We start from the raw sequence: 21,792 nt of genomic DNA, 5'->3' as shown, positions 1-21,792 counted from the left end.
TTTAAAAATGCCATTTTGATAAGAACACGAAAAAAAAACTAAAATTCTGTTATGTAATGAAAGAAGCATAAGCTAATTAAAAATCACGCCATTTCATGCGGGTCCTTTTAAAAAAAATTTTCAATACTTATATAACTTTTTTTGATTGCTGAGCTGTTTTCTGTTTAACTTGTCGTTAGCACATGATTTTTGATTCATTTTTTAATTCTGTTGTAGACCAATTTAAGAAGTCTTTTCTGCATAAATGTACTTGGTTTAATATCTTCAGCACTTTTAACTTTTTCAACTGCTATGCTTCCAACATAAACTGCTGTAATAGCCGAGTTCATAATAATCTCAGGAACTTTTTTCCCAATATAAAAATCTTTAGGAAATCTCTTTCATATTAAGTCATTTAAGTTTCCATTGTAATTTAGAGCTTGTCTGCATGAATATTTTGGTAATACCCAGAAAGCGCATAAACTTTATTCAACGCTGATGTGCCTTGTAAAATATTTCATTTGTAAAATATTTTTTTGGTTATTTTTTTTGCCTGTTGCTCATACTCTTCATCAGAGGCATCTCTTACCATAGTCCAGCAGTATTCTGCAGATATCTCAGGACTCCGTTTTACCTAATACCTGTTTTATATCGTTGCTATGCCCTAATGAAAATGTTTGTCATGCTCATTGCTAACTGCAAATAAAAGTAGTGGGAATCAGGGAAAAACTACAAACGAGAGAGCAAAAATTGAATTATCAATGACATGTTGTAGCCTAATTTCTGACAGTCTAAGAGAAGTTTAGTAACAAGTTCCTCGTTGTTATCTACTTTTATGTTTCATGAAAAATTCTGAACCATAAAACTTAAAGAATTTTCAGTCATTCTTCTCTAAAACCTTGAGGATCAGATATATTGTTTGTCAGAGGTTTACGTATCGTAGATCAGTGCACACCTTTGTTTACTTCGTACTTGAAAGTCTGACCCAGTGAGAATGCGTCGTCCGGGGATGTCCATCAAACATTTCATGGACGTAAGACGTCCAACGGACGTCCCCCGAACAACGCATGTCCACTTGGGACCTTTAAGGTTGATCCAGATTCAGAGGTTAAAAGCACAAGAATTGAAACATATATTGGCGCCCAGCTTTTATCTTGGTCTCCAATCTTGCATTCAAAGCAGCAATAATAAGCCTCTGTAACCACTGGAGTAAGTAACAACATTTTTGATCAAAAAATGTTGCTTTACTGCATACATAACAAAAGTTATTAGCACTTTTATACATTTTTTTAGACTTTAAATATAATGAATACTCACTAACACAAAAACTTATATGTTCTACTCAAAAGTATTTAAAAAATCTATATATTTTTTTTATGACAGTTGTCGAAATGAAAATAATATCGGTTTTTCCGATAATGTTTTCATTTAATCATTGAAAGATCAGCCAAACACGTTTAATCATCAAAGTTGATGATTTAAATAATTGGACGAGTTTGACTACCTGAGTAACATATGGCGTAATATTGTTTTTATACTTTACATACTGTAAATAATATTGCGCTAATATTGCTTGCTACTCGGATTATTTCCTGAGGATTATTTCCTGCTTTCTAATCGAACAGGAATCTAGGGCTTGATGACTAAAAGGTATAAAAATTAATTTTATAAAAAGAAAGAGTTGTAGTTTCATTGTTGTATAAAATCTTGAACAAAAAATTATAAAAATTCAAAAATATTTTTTTCCCAAAAAAATAAATTGTAAAAATCAATGATAATGAATTAGTGAGATACCTAATCGAATTAAAATATTTTTATTTAAAAGCTTCTTGCTTAGCATAAAAACTCCTAAACTTTTTGAAACTACTCACCCAGCAAACAATTGGCCTAAAAAAGACGTTTTTAATACGTCTTTTAAACGTATTAAAAACGTATTTTAAGACGTTTTTTATACGCTTAAAATACGTCGTTTTTAGACCTAGTGTTTGCTGGGCAGATATTATGATTAGTTCAGTATTTTTGCATTATTAAATAGTGTTATGATGCTTTTGTGTGTCATAAATTAGAATAGAAACGTCACTTTTAATGCTTTTTTTTTATTGAAATCATTAAAAATATTGGAGGTTAAAACATAATCATTTGTTATGACTATGAATTTTTATGACTATATAAAAAAATTCATTTTTATGACTATAATTAAAATGTTATCAATTAATAAAACTAATGTTATTAATTAGGGAAATTGATGTTATTAAGGAAATTGGTAGTTAAGTAATTTTAATTGATTTATTTATTTACAAAAATTGCAAATTTTGACGTAGTACTTAATGCAATTTAAGTTCAAATGGCTTAATAATTATAATATAATATGCATGATCCAGAAAAAAATATAAGAGTAAACATTAAAACCACAAATTGCGAACGAGATTTAGGTGTTCACATAGATTCGAACTTATTATTTTCCAAACACACAACTATTCAAGTCAACAAAGCCACACAAATAATAGGAATAATAAAAAGAACATTTACATCATATCCAGACTTATTATCCTTCAAAAAACTATTTGCAGCACTAGTCCGCCCTCACCTAGAATACTGTGGATTAATCTGTAAACCTGGACTTCTCAAAGACAAACGGCAAATAGAAAATGTGTTAAGAAGAGCTCCGAAACGAATCAATGGATTACAGGATCTACCGTATGAACAAAGATTGTTGGCATTAAATATGACAACTGTAAAATACAGGCTACTTCGTGCAGACCTAATCAACGTCTACAAATGGTGCAAAAACAACAATAGTGACAGAAGTCTTTTTGAAATAGATAGTAAATTTATTACTCGTGGTCATATATATAAACTAAAAAAACAATCTTCGCGATTAAATTTACGTATAAATTTTTTTTCTCTAAGAATAAAAAATAAATGGAACTCTCTTCCTAATCACATTGTATCAGCGTTATCTTTAAAAACGTTTAAACTGCTTCTAGACAATCATCTAAAAAATGAATGGCTTCTCTATGACTAATCCACATTTTATTTTCTATTAGTTATACAAACTCTGTAATTGTCAAGTATTATATAATTAGGTTGACAGGCAGTTTATGCCTACACAATTTATTTTAAAACCTAAATTTAAAAAAAAAAAAAAAAAAAAAAAAAAAATACTGAGTTATATTTCTTTTTATGATTTCTTTTATTTTAAACATAAAATAAAGTACTTTTTTTTTAGAAACATTTATTCGTTATTTATAAACATTTTACAATGTTATTGTTTTACAACTTTTAGCAATAAAATTGTTTTACAATTTTTATCAATAAAATTTAAATAAAAAATTATTAATGACAGGAGCAAGTAGAAGACAGAAGTCTTGTCACCAAGCCCCTATAGTAAGCGTAAAATATTTTTTACAAATTTCTCATTGTATAAACTTACAAATACTCGTTATGTAAAACAAGTTAATGCATAATTACAACAAGAATACGACAATAAATAAATAAATAAATACATACAGTAAGAAATATTACAAGATTTTTTTTCACTTAAAAATACAAAAATATGTTTGTGTCTGTTAAATTTAATTCAAGTAAATACTGTTTAACTATATTTTTAAAACAATTTCTTGAAGTTATACTTTTCATATTTTCATTAAGAACAACGTTCCACAGACGAGGTCCTCTATATGAAATTGAGTGATCAGATGTTTTAAGAGTTGAGGTAAATTAAAATTATGGATCGAGCACCTCGTTAAGTATTTATGATTAATTTTTAGAAATTGGTTATTTAAGGATTTTGGAAGCGTGTCATTTTGATATTTAAACATGAATAACAAGTTTTGGAACACGTTTAACTCATAGACATTAGGAGCTTTAATTTCCCGGAGTAACGGCTTGGAGTGGGCGTATTTATGCACATTAAATATAATTCTACTGGCTTGTTTTTGCTTAATATACATTTTTTAATGTTGAAGGGCAAGTACTTGCCCAAGCAATATTACAATAGCTTATGCAGCTATGGATAAAAGAGTAATATAAATCTATTAAACATTTTTTACTTAGTAGGTGTTTTATTTTATGCATAATGTCTATAGTTTTAGAAATTTTGTTTTCAACTTGCATAATATGGTTTTTCCAATTAAGATGTTTATCAAGTTTTTATTTCTAAGATTTTAAGTGATGAAACTCTGTTTACTACATTGTTATTTATTATTAGCTGAGGAAGTTGCAGAGGCAAGTCATTGGATTTAGATTGGTGATGAAGTAAAATTTACTTAGTTTTACAGATATTCAAAGAGAGTTTGTTTGATTTAAACCAGTCATTAAGGTTTTCCAGCTCACGATTTACTGTAAAGAAAATTGTTTTTATATTTGAATGGGTATAAAAAAGATTAGTGTCATCAGCAAAAAGATTAAAATTAAGCATGTTTGAAGATAGGTAGATATCATTTACGTAAATCAGAAATTTTCGGGGTCCAATAATAGAGCCTTGAGGAACTCCGCAGCTTATTGTTTCTAACTTTGTACACGTTGAAACATAAGATACTCCTTGTTTTCTATTTTTAAGGTAACTTTGCAGCCATTTTAAGTTGCTATTTATTACTCCATATGTTTCTAGTTTGTACAAGAGAATTTTATGCTCAACAGTGTCAAAGGCTGTTGACAAGTCGATGAACAAGCCGAGAGTATAACTTTTTTTAACAAATCCGTCCAGAAGTCGTCTGGCTAAATCAGTTACTGCATCATGTGTTAAATGCCCTTTTCGGAAACCAAACTGTTTGTTGTATAAGATATTATGTTTTTCAAGATAACTATACAGTCTGTTATACATAATACGCTCAAGCAACTTTGAAAAACAAGAAAGGATAGGTATAGGTCTGTAGTTAGATAGTATAGAATCGTCACCATTTTTGTATACAGGGATTACTCTTGCTATTTTCAATTGACAAGATAAAATACCAGTTGTTATTGAAAGATTGAAGATAAAAAAAAGAGCTAATTTAATAACATCAAAAACAGCTTTTAGAACATTAACATTAATATCATCAAACCCGGCACTTTTATTTATTTTAAGCGCATTAAAGGATGCCTGAAGTTCATTTAGAGACAGTTCCGCCTTATTAATTACATAGTGTGTTTTTTTAAAATAGGATTGGAATGTTTTATTTCCAGGAGTTATATCTGCTGCTTATTTTTTTCCCATGTTTATAAAAAATTTGATGAAGTTTTCAGCTATTTCTTTTTTATAAAATATTTGTTTGTTAAAGTTTAGCTTAAATCTATTTGGAATAGTGGTGTTTTTTTGCAATTGTTTTTTCCCTGTAGCTTCTTTAATTACTTTTAATTACTTCCCATGTCTTTTTACTATTTCCTATTGAATATTCTAAGAGGTTAGAATAATCACTTTTTTTTATTTGCTTTTTTATTCTTTCAAAACAATTTTTATACTTTTTGTATTTAATTTCATTGTTATAAGTTTTATTTTTTAAAAAGTTTGCATACAACCTTTGTTTTTTTCTGGCTAGTAATACCTAAAGTTTTAAGTTCTTGTAAAGGTGGGAAATAACAACAGTTTTTCACAGTGTTTTTTCTTTTAGATGGTCAAAATTAATTGTTAAAACCTTTTTATCAACGTCAGAAATACTAGTGTCTTATAAAAACCGAAGATTTTATTACACACGATTATCTCGTAATAATGTAACGTACCGTACCGTAGGTTTTCCTTAACATAGATAACTATGTTACTAACTTAACGAGAATTAGATTAAACTCGTTAGTATATGATAGTTCTTAAACTTAGGCCGCTAGAACTGCACCAAGTTTCAGAAGGGCGTGTAGTAGGGCGAGTAGTAGGGCGTGTAGTAGTTTCAGTAGGGCGTGTTATTAACTTCCCCTAAGTTATTGCAAAGATTTTTAAAATTATTGCAAAATTTTTTTTTAAATATTCAAATATTTATGTGAAGTTGCAGTAGATTTATTACGTTCTAGAATTTATTTTATTTTATAATTAATAATAGCTGCAGTTGCTCTGCAAAGCATATGCCTTAATAAAATAGTTTCGATCCGGATCAAACGCTTTTCCAAATACAAATCTTATAGTTTAAAATAAGAATAAAATAATAGTTATAATATAACAATAGGAAAAGTAGGATTGCAACTTTTATTTGGAATGATCAAGCAGTAAAAGTAAGAAGACATCACTCAATTTCTGAATCCGATACTAAAGTTTTTGTAATCGTAATCGCTATTATCAAATTTAGTATATCAGTTTTTCTAAGTATTTTGAAAAGATCTTTCTTGAAATCAATTTTTAATTTATCTTAACTGACCATTCAAAATGTTAAATTGGTTTTTGAAAATTTTATTTTTTTACTAATTTTAGCAATTTTATATTAACTACATACTAATGAAACATTTGTTAAAGTGTTATAATTACTTTTACTGATAAAAATATTTTTAAATTAAAATACATTTCAGCAATACAACTTTATTTTTTAAACAACGATATAAACAATATAAAAATGAAAAACAAAACTAAAAAAAATTTGCCCCTTTTATTTATACTTTCTTTTGCAATATTGTATAAAAAGATGTTTTTTGACATGACAACTAAAAAAGTTCATAACAGCTGTCACCAAAAAGATGCAGACTTGCTCTAAAATATCTCTCATTTGTGCCATGGATATCATAAATATACGCTCCTATATAATATAATTAGATTTTTTGTAAAGATTGCACTAAAAATCAACCTTATTGCATAATATTTGCCTAAAAGTATAAAGTTATGAATTTTTGAATTTTTGTAAAGTTGCAAAAACAAATTATCAAGTAAATCAACTTTATAATTTTTTTTTAAATTCAAACAATGACTACTTATTCTAGTTGTATTTGTCAACATACCGAAACCCCCCTTATATAAGTATTATGCTTTTGTAACTCTTACAAAACTGTAAAATTCCAATGATAATAATTATTCCAATAAAACTTATCTGACACCTTTTTCCTTCATCGTTCAAATATAAGACTGCAGAGCTATTTCCATTTCAAAATCTTCTTTGGTAACAAAATCTGATTTTATTTTTGCCACACTTATAAATTAAGATATTAATCATTTCATTACTCTTATTTTTTACAAGCTTTATTTTTTATGGATACAATGGCTACATGTATATACTCTTTTGCAATTTTTTTAAAATAATCAAACAAGTTATTTCTTGGAATGTACATACTTATGCATTTTGCAAACTTTTTTATTCAATTCAAATTTTTCCTTACGAAAAGAGTTTAACACAGGCTTGTTTCATAGTCTTTATGTCCTTAAGATGTATTTTCTTTTGAAAATTTCAAAGATATGTATGAAAAATTATTCTAGTTATAAGAAGTACAACTAATTAAAATAACAATATTCCTTTCGAGATGTGAGATTATCAGTTGACATCACAGTACTGTTAGATTTAAGTGTTATATAAAATTATTTAAATTGGAATTGTTTACAAGATATTAACAATTTTCATACTTATTAATACATTTTTATTTTTTAATACATTGTTTTACAAATTTTGTTAGAAGTTTTACAATCTCCATAATAAATACATATTGCGTTCATAAAACAAATATACAAAGTTTAAATGAAGCTCAAAACAATTTTTATATGTTAGCTAAAAGTTTTAAAATTAACAATAGGTTAGCGTTCTTTCAAATAATTCAAAGTGAAATTTTGAACTTTTAATAAAACGCAGACTCAGAAACCCATAATCTTTTGATACTAATTTTCAATTGATACAAAAATTTTCCATGTCTGTTTTTTATCAAGTATTCAAAATCTTCTTTTGAATCACCCTAACGAATGCTAACCTTAAAAATGTGCATTTGTTACATTAAAACATGACTAATTCATATGTTGCATAACAAATAAAGTGAAGTATACATAACGTTCATATTTACAAAAACATAATTTAAATAGTTTAAATATAGGATGTCCTTACCAATATTTGGTCATAAGTACGTTACTACCTACGGTTTATGCGCTTATAAAACGCATAGTATGTATATATTGTTTAACAAAAAAAAGTTCGAATCGGTTTTTAATTTTTTGTACAATAACAAAGTTGAATAAATTTTCTTCAAAATCATTAATAAAAAAGAGAGATTTTTTTTTATAAGTGAACCACTTTGAGTTATTTGACTAAAAAGATTTTTAGCAATTAAATCTGGATTAAATGTAAAAATAAAAAAGCGATAACTTTAGTGCATTTAAGTAAGAATTTGTTTTCATATAATTTTTTTTTTCTGAATTCTAATTATTAATTATTGTATTTACAATTAATTGTAATTAGTTATTGTATTATTTATTGTATTGTACTCTCCCTTTAACTTTAACTTTTTAGTCAAAGTTGTTTTAACTATTTAAACTTTTTTTGTAGGTGGAAAGAAATTAAAAACTTTATTTTTTGACAATTCTACTTTTTCTAACTGGTGAAAGCAAAAACATTAAACTTCATCTTTATTTATTCTTTGACTTATTTCCAAAAGTTTAAAAATGAGAGAGTTCTTAACTTTATTTGGCCGTATTTTGTGAGCGTAGAAATATACTTTGATTTAAAATCAAATTATAAATTCTCAGTGGGCAAGGGATGTAAAAAAGACATTTTTTAAACGTTTGAACGTCTTTTGAATGTTTTGGACGTCTTTTGAATGTTCAAAAGACGTCTTATTTAGGTCCAGTGTCTATTGGGTTACGATCTTATTTTAGCTATAGCAATTTTTTCCAGAGATTTATAATGCTGATTGATCTAACATGTTCATGGCAATCTTTAAAAGTTTCTCCATCAATACCAACAATTAAAACGATCCAACATCGTGAAAAAATACAACTCATTTATTAAGTATAGATAAGTTAGTATAACGAATAATATCTTTCTTCAAAATAGTTAATACCACTATTAAGCTTTTATTAAATTGTAAAAACTTTCCAGATAATAGTAAAAACAATCCAGTAACTTGTTAGTAACATCAGAATAGGCATTCTTTTGCAGATTTCCTAACATCTTCTCTTCTCTTTTAAATTATTTACACCGCACAATCCGAAAAATTATAATTTATCTTCAAGTCCTACTAATGTCATAAAATCAATTTTAGTTTTCTTGTTTCATTCTTAATTCTCCAACATCTTAACTTGATGACTACTACTCGACCAGAAAACATCTACAGCCATACTAATAGCCTTACTTTTCTTTTAATACTTTTAACAGAAAATAATATCATTTTGATATGATAATATTATTTTGATTTGTCTTGCAGCTTCTACAAACTCCAGTGAAAAGAGAACTTTTGCTCAAACTGAATCCATAGTCGAGAAATTACTTTATCGTTTGGATCAATTAACTTTTTCCAAAAAAATTTTTATTAGTACAACAGAAACAGATCGTTTATTTTCAAAAAACAGATCCATTATTTATTTATCCATTATTTCAAAATGAGGTTTTTTCTTTGCAGCCTCATTTTAAAATAAAACATTTTGCCTAATATTTTCATGTTAAATTACTTTAATTTTATGTGTAGATTCTGACATACTGTCTTAATTTAAATAAATTTTAAGACACATATTATTGAAACTAATTTGATTGAAGTTTGAAATATTTGTGCCATTTTTTTGCGTGCTAGTCTTTTGTGTGCTATTCTTTTGTTTGTTATTCTTTTGTTTGTTATTCTTTTGTTTGTTATTCTTTTGTTTGTTATTCTTTTGTTTGCTATTCTTTTGTTTGTTATTCTTTTGGGATTAACCACTGGTTATAAAAACTTTGGTTTGAATAATAAAATAAAAGCTTTACCTTAACTTAAAAAAATGTTGTTTTTAATTCGTTTTCAACAGTTTCTTTGTTATGTTAACCTTAGAGAGTGATTTAAAAAAATGACTGAAATAAAAATAACTACGACTAAAAAATTGTAAAGCTATTTCTTAAATTTATTAAACTATGATATACTTTTTTATCATTTCTTCATAGAATCAAATCAATTTTCAATTTTTAATCTATCTATAATATTAGATTACAGCAAGGTTTCAGGTTTAGACCAACCAGTGGCGGATTTGGTAAAGGGCGTGAGGTAGGGGAGCTAGTTGCCCCCTTCCTTTCCTCCCTCTCTCCCGCGCGCTTCTTAAACTGATCAACTGGCGCCCTTTAAAATATAAGTTTCTTTTTATATAATTCTGCGTTTATTTTAGATGGAAATAGATAATTATTATTCTCCATTTATGCATTGTTTACACGCATACAAATTTGCCCGCATTTATGGCAGAACAAAACGGAGAAATTTTGTTTTAAGAAAATATTTTTTATAACCATATTGTACACTGTCAATTCATTTTTACATAGTTCGGTGTATCAAATCTACTGTGACTGTACAGTGACAGATGTTCATAAAACTACAATGATTTGCAAACGGTGAATGATTTTACCGTTTGCAAATTATTTTAAACTTTCTTTAAAGGAGAAAAACAAAGAATTATAACTTAACTGATTTCCAGATTGTGAAGCCGTTTAGATTTTTTTTTAGTGTTATGCAAATACCCGTTTGCCTTTTCCTCCCCACCTGAAACCTACTCTAGCCGGTGACGCGAAATAGATTAACTCCCCAAAAAGTTAACTCCCGGTTAAAACATTTTAACTCCCCGGTTAATCTATTTCGAAATGAATTAACCCCGGGAGTTAAATTAATTTAAAATATAGCGAAATGGATTAACCGGGGGCTTAAGTATTTCTAACCCCCACTGAAATAAATTAACCCCCTATAATACGCGTTTTAAATAATTTAACTTATAATTATATCTACAAAATTGTGTAAGTATTCTATTTTAAAATTTTTTAAAAATATATTTAGTATTATATATATTAAAATATATAATATATAAATATTTAGTGAGCGTTGAATAAAATTACTTTATAACTGTTTATTTTTGACAAGCCTTTATATTATATATAAAAAGGAGATCAAAACAATAGTATTAGTTGAATAATAGTATTAGTAGAAGTTCGTGCAATACTATAACTATTGTTTTGATCTACTATTACTATTGTTTTGATTCTATTACTTCAATAGCATTCTCTTTTGCTAATAATAATGTCTAAGGTTATAGAGTTTATATCTATACTATACTATATAGGTACGTGTGTAAAAATTTCAAACCATTTATTTATTCAAGTTTTATATATGGTTCGAAAGAGCTTTAAATTTGTAATAAAATGGTGAAAAATTTATGAAAAAAGAATCATTACAAAAAAAGTTATGCTCTTTTAAGTAACATTATTTTTTATGAAGCATTGCTTAAGAAAAATGCAACTTACGTATAAAACTCGCGTTCGGCTAACGGCAGCTTTGTAATAGAATCATTGTTAATTTGCGCTTAATTTTGCATAGTAAAATGTGCAAAACGATTAAAAAACGTAATTAAAAAAGTTTTGAATTTAAGTAACAAAATATTTTTAATGATTAAAACGTAATAGTAAAATTTATAACAAAATTTTATAAAATATGCATAAAAAAATATCGCGTTTTTTTGCAATATATATATATATATATATATATTTATGGTTAAGGGTATATATATTTATTTTATTAAATATGCACCAAGGATAGGATTTCTATAGCGTATGTTTAAATGCATATAGGTGATCTTTAAATACATTAAAAGCCTTAGCGTTTTCGCCTTATTTTTATCGTTACTAATGATTTTCAATGAAAGATATATATATATATATATATATATATATATATATATATATATATATATTATATATATATATATATATATATAACATCGGAAATGGCGTGATATTTCAGTAGGGGCCGGAGTACAAAAAAATAATCATAAAACACCATATAGTTCAACTAAAAACCTACAAAAATATATCCATCTAAACAATGGGGGAGAAGGGGACACGTCCACCACGGCTCTCCTTCATTTTCTCTTCAGTAGTCCTTATATCTATCTAACTATATATAAATTCCAAGAAACCGCAACAAATAAAAATAATTTTTTTAAAAACATACTTCTTTAACAAAAAATTTAGAGTATAATAATTATTTTCTTTTTTGCTTAATAATGTTTTTAACAGAATTGTGGCTTTGAAGAAAGCCTAGTTTTTGAAGCAAACAAAACTGTGACATCCATAGCTAGAAAGAATCGATTCTTTAGTACGCAAAGGAAACCACATCCAATGATATCTAAAATAAAGTAAACCCCTAAATTAAAATCGCCATACCTATTTATGATGCTTTATGTCGCGGATAATAAATAAGGATGCCTTATGGCGCGGATAATAAATAAACATATAACTGTTATTATTGCATTAATAAACATAATCAATCTCTAAAAAAATATGAACCGGTTTAATCTTGATATGAAAAAGATCAACATCCATCGAAGCAATCGTGTGGTTTTCATCATGTTGCGTAACCTTGCAATGATAGATAAGATAAAATATATCAGATATATAAAATTAAAAAAAAAAATTAAGGCGAACAATTAACTAATGTATAATAAATTAACATGTAACTGTTATTACTGAATTAATAAATATAATCTTGAGGTCTTTAAGATAAACATCTACAGTAGCAAGCTGCCATCATAGTTAAAACCTTGCAATAAAAGAAATTATATTAGATATTTAGCACAATAACTGAAAAACCCATTATAAATTAGAGAAGATAAGAATGATTTCCTAACTTAAAAAAAAACTCAAAATCACTTAACTCCTGATACACAACACATTTTCCATTACCAAACAGAAAATTCGATAGAAGTAGACCCTTCAATACTTTTTAACCTGAAATATAATAGATTTGATTATAAGTTATAATGAAAAGAAAGTTATGTGTTAGCGTAACTATCTGGTAATGGCATATGCCATTTGCCTAGAGTGTACTGATTTATTGTAACTAAACACTTTATCTCTCAATCCATGCAAGCAAAAGTCTGTCTTTCTGGGTAGAAACAATGTATAGCCATCATTATGATTAACATTAATTGTCATGAGCCAGGCAATTTGCTAATGTCAAATAGTAAATGAGCTTTGGTTTCCCATAGCTCGTTGCAACCAGGTCAACCCTGGTTGTTGGATATCGGTAACTAACCGACTACCTAAAATTACATTTCTATATACATATATGTATATACATATATGTATACATAAAAAGAAATTAAATAATAATAAATCTTTTCATTATCTTAAAAAAAGGGGAGGGTAGAGAATATGATATACATTAGGCACTGTAAAATTTATTATAAAAAACAAAGATTAACCTACTATCTGTAAATAATATCTGTTAATGCAAGTTTATAAGACATACTATTATTTAAAATAACATATACCTTATTACACATTTCTATTATGTTATCACCATATCACCACTTATTATGTCTGCAGAAAGTTGATATTTGCTCACATCATACTCAACACCATCATCATCTTCATTCTCTTTTGGTTTCCAATAAGAAACTATATATACATCACTTTTTTTCTTTTTAATGCCAACAATTCTGCCGTAATATACATCCTGGGTGTTAGTGGCATTATCGAACCACATGTGGCAAATACTTCTTCCAATAGAAGCTCCAATAAGAATTTCTTCAATATCTGAGGCCTCATTATTTTCTAGGTCAGGAAACATTTCTTTTACCTGATCAGGCATGCAATTTTTTAATATTTTTTCTACATTTCTGCGTTCTTTGTTTTCTTTTTTCTGAATTTTATCTGCTATTCGTTTTATCAATTCTAACTTCAGGTCATTATGACATTGCATATTTGTAAACCGCTTTTTTCTGGCATTAGAGATAGCCCATAATATCAACTTGTTTTGAATATCATTTGGCTTTTTGCATAGCAGAGCAGTTGTTTTATTTTTGCAAGCACGAAGTTTTGAAGAAAGAAAACAGAGAGTGGCATTTGGAGCTTTGTGCTTTGCAGCGCTAAACATACCCATAAGTTCTTCTGAATCAATGTTGTGAATTTCTAGCTGACTTAGTCTGGTCTTTAAGGTGATCATTAGAACTCATTTCAAATTGCCGCTTATACTGCCTGTCAATGACGCTAATAACTGCATTAAGGCAGTCAGCTAATGCTTTACTCATTTCATCAGTTACTGGGCAAAAGCTGATTATTGAATCAAAAACTACATCTTCAATATCATTACCAAAGAAATTAGTTTTTCGTTTAAGTAGAGATAAAGGATTCTTGCTGCTCTCAATAAGAGTGTTCCGAACATCTTTTACTACCTGAATGCCAGATATGTAGTCAAGTCCCGTACCTGGTGCAATATAAAATTTTGTCATCCAAGGACCAGAAAGTAGCTTTCCAATTAAAGCTAAAACACACAACTCACGGATACCTAAGGTGAAAAAGTTAATTAGTAACAAAGAATAATCTTTGTTTATAATAGTCTTTACTCCCCGTTAATCTTGCAAGTGTCTATTTGTAATTTGTATTTGTAACTATATTTGTAGTTAATTCTATAGCCTATAATATTGTGTAGCACTTTATCAAATGAACTGAACAGGTATAAAAAAGAAAAAAGATACCTGTTTCAGATGTAAAGTCTTGAAATAAACTATTTCGCAGACCTCCGCATAACGCCAAGCCAGAACACAGAAATATCTTCAATATGGCATAATGATGGATCAAAATACCACATGTGTGAAAAAGCATATGTAGTCTGTTGCCTCTATAGCGCGGTAGCAATCCTCTGGGCAACTCGTGTTGGTCCAAAAAGGTTACAAAACCTTTTGGATCACCTATGAATATCATAAAAAAGCTCATTTTGGCAATTGCAAGAAGAATGTGAAATAAAAACATGCACTAGTTATAATATCTTATTTTAACTCGAAATTTTATTCAGAAAACTAAATATATTTAAGTAAAAGAATGGTTTAGATTAGTTAGAGTACCTTTTGCATCCTTATAGCGAAGTTTGTTCAGCTGTATAACAATGTTTGCTGCAATGCAGTCTCTTCCAAAAAGTTTCCCTTTTGAAGTCTCTAATGCTTTAAGTGAAGACTTACAAGAGCTGGTCATTGTGTCTAAGGGGTGAAGGTGACAGTTTAGTTCATTTAATGATTTCTGCCAAACAAGGTTTAACTTTGCGATTGTTGCATGGTTTGTTGCAACTCTGTCGCTCATTGTATTTGTTATGTTCCCAATAATAGTGCTTCTTACGTCAGTATATTTGAGCTGATAGAAATCACTATATAACTTAGCGAGATTATCAATAGACTTTGTAATATGACTCTGATAGTCATAAGCTGTACCGCCAGGAAGTTGATCAATAGCTACAACCATACATACTGATTCTGTTGTCAAGTGCACAGCATTTACATGAACACCCTCCTGGGTTGTTGCATCAAAGCCAAGTGTCAGATCCTTTGTTGTAAATGCTATCTCAGCAGCCTGTAAGTCTGAAAGCACACCAAGCTCACGCATCATTTGTTCTACAGTTGTACGATGTGGAATTTGACTAAATCGATAGCCAGTATGTTCCCCAATTTTACGGAGCAGAGATGGCACACTTTGTGTAGGAACTTGGCACACAAGCATGTCATATATAAGTCTCCTAATATCTGCTGAGTAGCATTTTTCATTTTTGGTGTTTTGTGTTACTTGCTGAATTTCCTCCAACTCTTCTTGTAAATTCAGAATGTCATTTTGCAGTACAAGAATTGCAGCATTTTTTTCAGCAAGTTGATGGCTTAACATTGCTTTTTGATAAGAAAATTTTCTTTGCGTGGATGTCAACTGTTGTTTCAAACAAAAAATATGATTTTGAAGTTTTTTTAACTGTAAATTTAAAAACTTTTCTTTTAATTTTTTTCTAAGTTGAGAAATTAACTTTTCCTTACGAGTAATAACTTGATTTAGATATTTAAATCTGTATGCTCTAGCCTTTGTCTTATCTTTTAAACCTTTAATATCCTCTTTATGCTTTCTCTTCTTAATTGCCATTTCGTTTGCCAAAATGGTTAATCTCTTTCTCATAACCTTTTTTCTGGGACTCAACTGGTCAGCTCTCAAACTGGATAGTGGTTCATGAGAAGAGGTTTTTAAAGTAGGACGAGATAAAGGAGATAAGTGATCACTATTTGATACAGATGAAACACTGATTTGTTGAGAAGAAAATGAAGAACATGTAGGAAAGTCAATTGAGGTTGCATTCGATTGCGATGTTTGTGCCACAGCAGATGTTGTTATTTGGTATGCAAAGAGCATGTTGCAGATGTCAACAAATGGTTTCGAATTTCGTGAAAAATGGTTTACAAAGACTTTCGATGTTCTAACTAGTTGCTGAATCTGACTTATACAAATTTTGATGTTAAAATACTTACCGATTAGTTCTACAGTTACTTTATATGAATCGTTGTTAGTTGCAAATATATGCAGTACATGTCCATTTCTACAGCCAATATTTAAATGAGCTGGTATTGGAAAATTACAAGCTAAATAAGTTTTAGCTTTACCATAAAAAAGATTTGTTTTCTTGTGAGGTCCCATGATGCACTAAATTAAATTCAACAATCATAATACTACTATTTAATTGGGTCGGCTATTAATCATAATTAAATAATTTAAAAAATCGCCATTAATCTATAAAAAAAATTTTAAATATACGTATAATTTTTATATATCATATATAGCTTAAGGTGGCTATATGGTAAATTATGGGTATGGAAAAAGCTGAGAAAATGCTGTTTTATGTTTTTAATGAATTTTATGCAGAATCATCGTAAAATAGTGTTATACAATTTTAATTTTAGCAATTTAAATTTTATTTGGCAGAATTTTGCCTTTGCACTAATTTTGGTGGGTGAAAAGAGTTAGTTATCAAAAAAAAAATTAATATATAACCACCTTAATACTTGTTAGTTTTTGTGTACATCATTTAACAATTTTAAAAAGAGAAAACCCAAATACCCTTAGTAGTAAAAGGCTATTAAAAATAAAGTTTGTATAACAGTTCTAATAAAATATATCATTATAATGAATAAAAAAATCAAAAATACTGAATTCTCCACTGTCAAAAACCGCCCCTCCCCCTAACACTATGTAACGGAAGTGGAAATACATACCTCCACTGCGCGGAACAATAGGGCATGTGGTCATGAATATTTTTTGATGAAATTTGGCAGGCACATAGAAAATAGATGTATACAGTTGCCTTAAAAATTTTAAATATGTACCAACATGCCTTCAATATTAACGCACCTCCGGAACAGAAACAAAATTTTAAAAACGAATGAAAACCACTGGTAACTGTAAAAAAAACTACAGAATTTATAACAAAAAGCAACAGTAACAATAGCAGAAACAGTTTTATAAAGTGTAACAGTAACAGTAACACTAAAAGAGGTGGAAATGGTACCTCCACTGGGTCGAAAAATACGGTATTTGGTCATGAATATTTTTTAATGAAATTTGGCAGGCACATAGAAAATAGATCTATACAGTTGACTGGAAAATTTCAAATGTGTACCAACATGCCTTCGGTATCAATGCAGTGCCAGAACAGGAACGAAATTTTAAATAGCAATAAAAAAACTGAAAAATTTATTACACGTAAAAAAAAACCATAATTTATTCAAGATAAAACATTCTACTTTTTTAATAAAGTCTAAGCTGATATAAAATTCTAAAAAAAAAGACAAATAAATACATATTTACCACACCGACTTCGAGCACGCTGTGAAAAAAAATGTCACAAATTTTTACTTTGATATCGGTGCCGTAAAAAGCCAGATACGCACGTACCTATACTATACTCTCTCTCTCTCTCTCTCTCTCTCTCTCTCTCTCTCTCTCTCTCTCTATATATATATATATATATATATATATATATATATATATATATATATATATATATATATATATATATATATATTATATATATGTGTGTGTGTGTGTGTGTGTGTGTGTGTGTGTGTGTGTGTGTGTGTGTGTGTGTGTGTGTGTGTGTGTGTATTAATATATACTAGTTAGCTATATAAACTCTATTTTATATATATATATATATATATATATATATATATATATATATATATATATATATATGTATAAATATACATATATCTATATATATATATATATATATATATATATATATATATATATATATATATATATATATATATATATATATATATATATATATACATATATATATATATATATATATATATATATATATATATATATATATATATATATATATATATATATATATATATATAGATACATATTGTATATTTATATATTGTTAATATATTTTTTCTTTGATAGAGAAAAAATTATTATTTTGTGCATACAGTTACTTAATATGGTTAGAAAATACAAACGTCTAACTAATCGACAATCCTGGGAAGAAAATTCAATGAAAGCAGCTATTGAATCAGTAATAAAGAAGGAAATGGGGTATAAGAAGGCATCGTTAACATTTTGTATCCCAACAATGACACTGCAAGACAGATTAAAAAGACTTTAGCAAGGGAGTTTCGAACTAAGTAGTTGTTCAGTAAAAAAACTTGGGAATTTTAAATTAGTTTTTAACCTTGAACAAGCGTAAGAGTTAGCTAAACACCTAATTTTTTAGAGAGTTGCTTGTTTCCAGTTACAATGACAGATTTGAGAGAATTGGCATTTCAGCTAGCTGAAAAGAACAAGATACCACATAGCTTTAACAAAAAAACAGGAATGGCAGGCTACCAGTGGGCAGAAAGCTTTTTAAAACGCAATCCTATTATTTCCTTGCGTATGTCAGAGGGAACTTCTGGAGCTAGAGCAATGGGATTTAACCAACCTGCTGTGAATAAAATTTTTGAACTATTGACTAAAAGCATAGATGAAAATAACATAACTCCAAATAATATATAAAATATTAAAAAGACAGGAATTTCTTCAGTACCAAAAAAAGTGTCAAAAGTAATTGCTAAGAGGGGTAAAAAACAAGTTGGAACTCTAACATCAGCTGAACGAGGGAAAATCATAACAATCAAAATGTGTATGAGTGCCTCTGGTATATACGTGCCCCCCTTGGTTATTTTCCCCCGTGTTAGAGCTCCCAAGAATGTTAATATTATCGAAAAAGCTCCTCTAGGTACTATTGCATCATATCACCCTAGTGGTTGGATGCAAACAGATATTTTCAAAGTTCTTATTTGGCTGCATACACATTATCCTAGAGTTGTGACCGAATATCAGAATCCAGAAATATTTGGAATAGCTTATATGAAATCTGCAAACATATTGACAGCTGTAAATTGTTTTAGAAAGACTGGAATAAGTCCACTTAATCCTGAAGTTTTTGATGATTGAATGTTTGAGCCTTCAGAAACAACCAACAGGTCATTTCCTGAGATGGATTCAGCAACACCAAATCTAACTACCAAGTCTCAAACATAAACTATTTCACTGCAAGAATTATCCCTGACATCTTGCTCTGAATCAGAAACTTTGTCTTCAACATCTATGGCTATATATATATATATATATATATATATATATATATATATATATATATATATATATATATATATATATATATATATATATATATATATATATATATATATATATATATATATATATAAATATATATATATATATATATATATATATATATATATATTTTTAATATATATATATTTGCTGTTTATATAATAAGAAAATATAAATACAAAGAAACATTTACATACAAAAAAAGTTGATTTATAAAAAACAGGCAGGGGCTCAAAGAAGATATGGATGACTAAAGTCACCACAATCTTTTCATAGAGCCCCTATGTGGGCTTTACAAGTTTAAAATAGAATAAGATTGTTAAAAATACTATGTACAATTCCAATATAATAAAAAGATAATAAACTTTCATAAATATTTACATTTAAAGAAATAAAGTATCAATATAATTTTTAACAATAGTCATTTAAAAATACTGACATTGTTTTAAATATAAAAAAAAGAGACAATCAAACAAATAAAAAAAACTAAGAATAATGGAATTCGATGTTCATTTAGAAAAATTACAAAATTATTTATGTTTAAAAATTTCAATTATTATTAAAAACTTAAATATACATATATATATATGTATATATATATATATATATATATATATATATATATATATATATATATATATATATATATATATATATATATATATATATATATATATATATATATATATATATATTAGGGTGCGGTTGTGCCTCTCTATAGGGACATAACCGTTTTTTTCACTAAGTCTAATTTTTGTGTTATAACATTTTCAAAAACCGTTTTATTTTTTTCTTTATTGCAGAAATTTAAAGCTTAATGATGTGTTTATCGAAATACACTGTTAAAAAAACGCATTCCGTTTTTATTTTCATACTCCATTAATCGAAACGTTACGGGTCTGTTATGCCCCCACTTCCCCCCATATATATATATATATATATATATATATATATATATATATATATATATATATATATATATATATATATATATATATATATATATATATATATGTATATATATATATATAAATATGTATATATATATAAATATATATATATGTATATATATATAAATATGTATATATATATAAATTAATTAAATATATATATATATATATATATATATATATATATATATATATATATATATATATATATATATATATATATATATGTATATATATATATATAAATTGCCACTACTAATATATGATATAATAATAGTAGAAATATAATTTACATCCATAACAATAACTAATTAACAGATTTAAAAACAACACATTTGTATAACATCAAGTTAAAACTTTTTTTGTAATTCGTATTTGTTCCAAGGGAGTTAATATATTATGGGGAGTTGATTTGTTTCGCCGACAGGGGTTAATTTATTTCAAGGGGAGTTAATCTATTTCGAAATAGATTAACTCCCCGGGTAATTTTTTACGCAACGGGAGTTAATTTATTATGGGGGTTAATTTATTTCATGACACCGGCCTTTACCAACTTTCAAATTGTACGCATCAGTATCTCCAGCTATGACGTCTGAACCAAAAACCTACATCCATTCTTAATATAAAAATAGTAACATCATGTTTTTCTAACTTGTCTATACTCTACAAAATCGACTTGACTATTTTTTTTTTACATTTGCTTATGAAGATAGAAGTTTCAGTAGACTAAAGATTATCAAAAACTAACTGTGATCAACAATGACAAAACAATGTCTTTAGATTGACATTAATTTTAATGGAATATGAGCTTGCTAAGAGCATTGACTTTGATGGCGGACAAAGATGTTCGTAAGACGTCTATAAAACGCCTTATAGATGTCATATGAGCGTTTTTAGTAATTTGTAGAGTGTAAATATATTTTTAAATAACCAAATCATTGCAATAATATTAAATGTTTTTTGTTTTATTTTAACGATACTTGTTAATCAAAGTAAACTTAGCAAACTCAAACTTTAAATTGTTTAATGACCAAGGAGTTATCATAGACTAGAGTGAGAACGAAGTTAAAATACGTCATTTTTCAAGGAACAGTCTATGTAGTAAAATAGCTTTCTATTAAACACTGGGAAATTATCATAGTTAACCAATCACATTCCACGTTTAACAAAAATTATCTAATGATATTGTTTCAAAACGTAATAAACGATTCCAAATAAAAGATGGAAGTTTAAGAAATTCGTTAACGATATTTAGAGTTAGTTTATTGTTATTTTTTTGTTGTGCTTTTGAACGACTAAGAATGAATTCCTAGATTAGAATTTAACTAATAAAT

At 27.5% G+C, this 21,792-nt stretch overlaps 2 protein-coding genes across 2 annotated transcripts; both read right to left on the bottom strand.

The window, feature by feature from the left end:
* Positions 1-3,093: 3,093 nt before the first annotated feature.
* LOC136078773 (uncharacterized) lies at positions 3,094-13,953 on the bottom strand. The gene is made up of 4 exons (XM_065794576.1): positions 13,372-13,953; positions 4,290-5,089; positions 3,931-3,988; positions 3,094-3,105 (listed from the first exon to the last, which is right to left on the bottom strand). The coding sequence occupies exons 1-4, from the start codon at positions 13,951-13,953 to the stop codon at positions 3,094-3,096; spliced, it is 1,452 nt and encodes a 483-aa protein (XP_065650648.1).
* Positions 13,954-13,966: 13 nt separating this feature from the next.
* On the bottom strand, positions 13,967-17,298 carry LOC124809223 (uncharacterized). Its single transcript, XM_065793701.1, has 3 exons — positions 14,915-17,298; positions 14,549-14,761; positions 13,967-14,358 (listed from the first exon to the last, which is right to left on the bottom strand). Exons 1-3 carry the CDS (start codon positions 16,509-16,511, stop codon positions 13,967-13,969), a joined length of 2,202 nt encoding a protein of 733 aa, XP_065649773.1. The 5' UTR covers positions 16,512-17,298.
* Positions 17,299-21,792: the final 4,494 nt, after the last annotated feature.

Source organism: Hydra vulgaris, chromosome 03 (genome assembly GCF_038396675.1).
Source record: "Hydra vulgaris chromosome 03, alternate assembly HydraT2T_AEP".
In the NCBI taxonomy this organism is placed as follows: domain Eukaryota; kingdom Metazoa; phylum Cnidaria; class Hydrozoa; order Anthoathecata; family Hydridae; genus Hydra; species Hydra vulgaris.
Note: the sequence above shows the minus strand (reverse complement) of the source record. Positions and strands in the feature narration are given on the sequence as shown.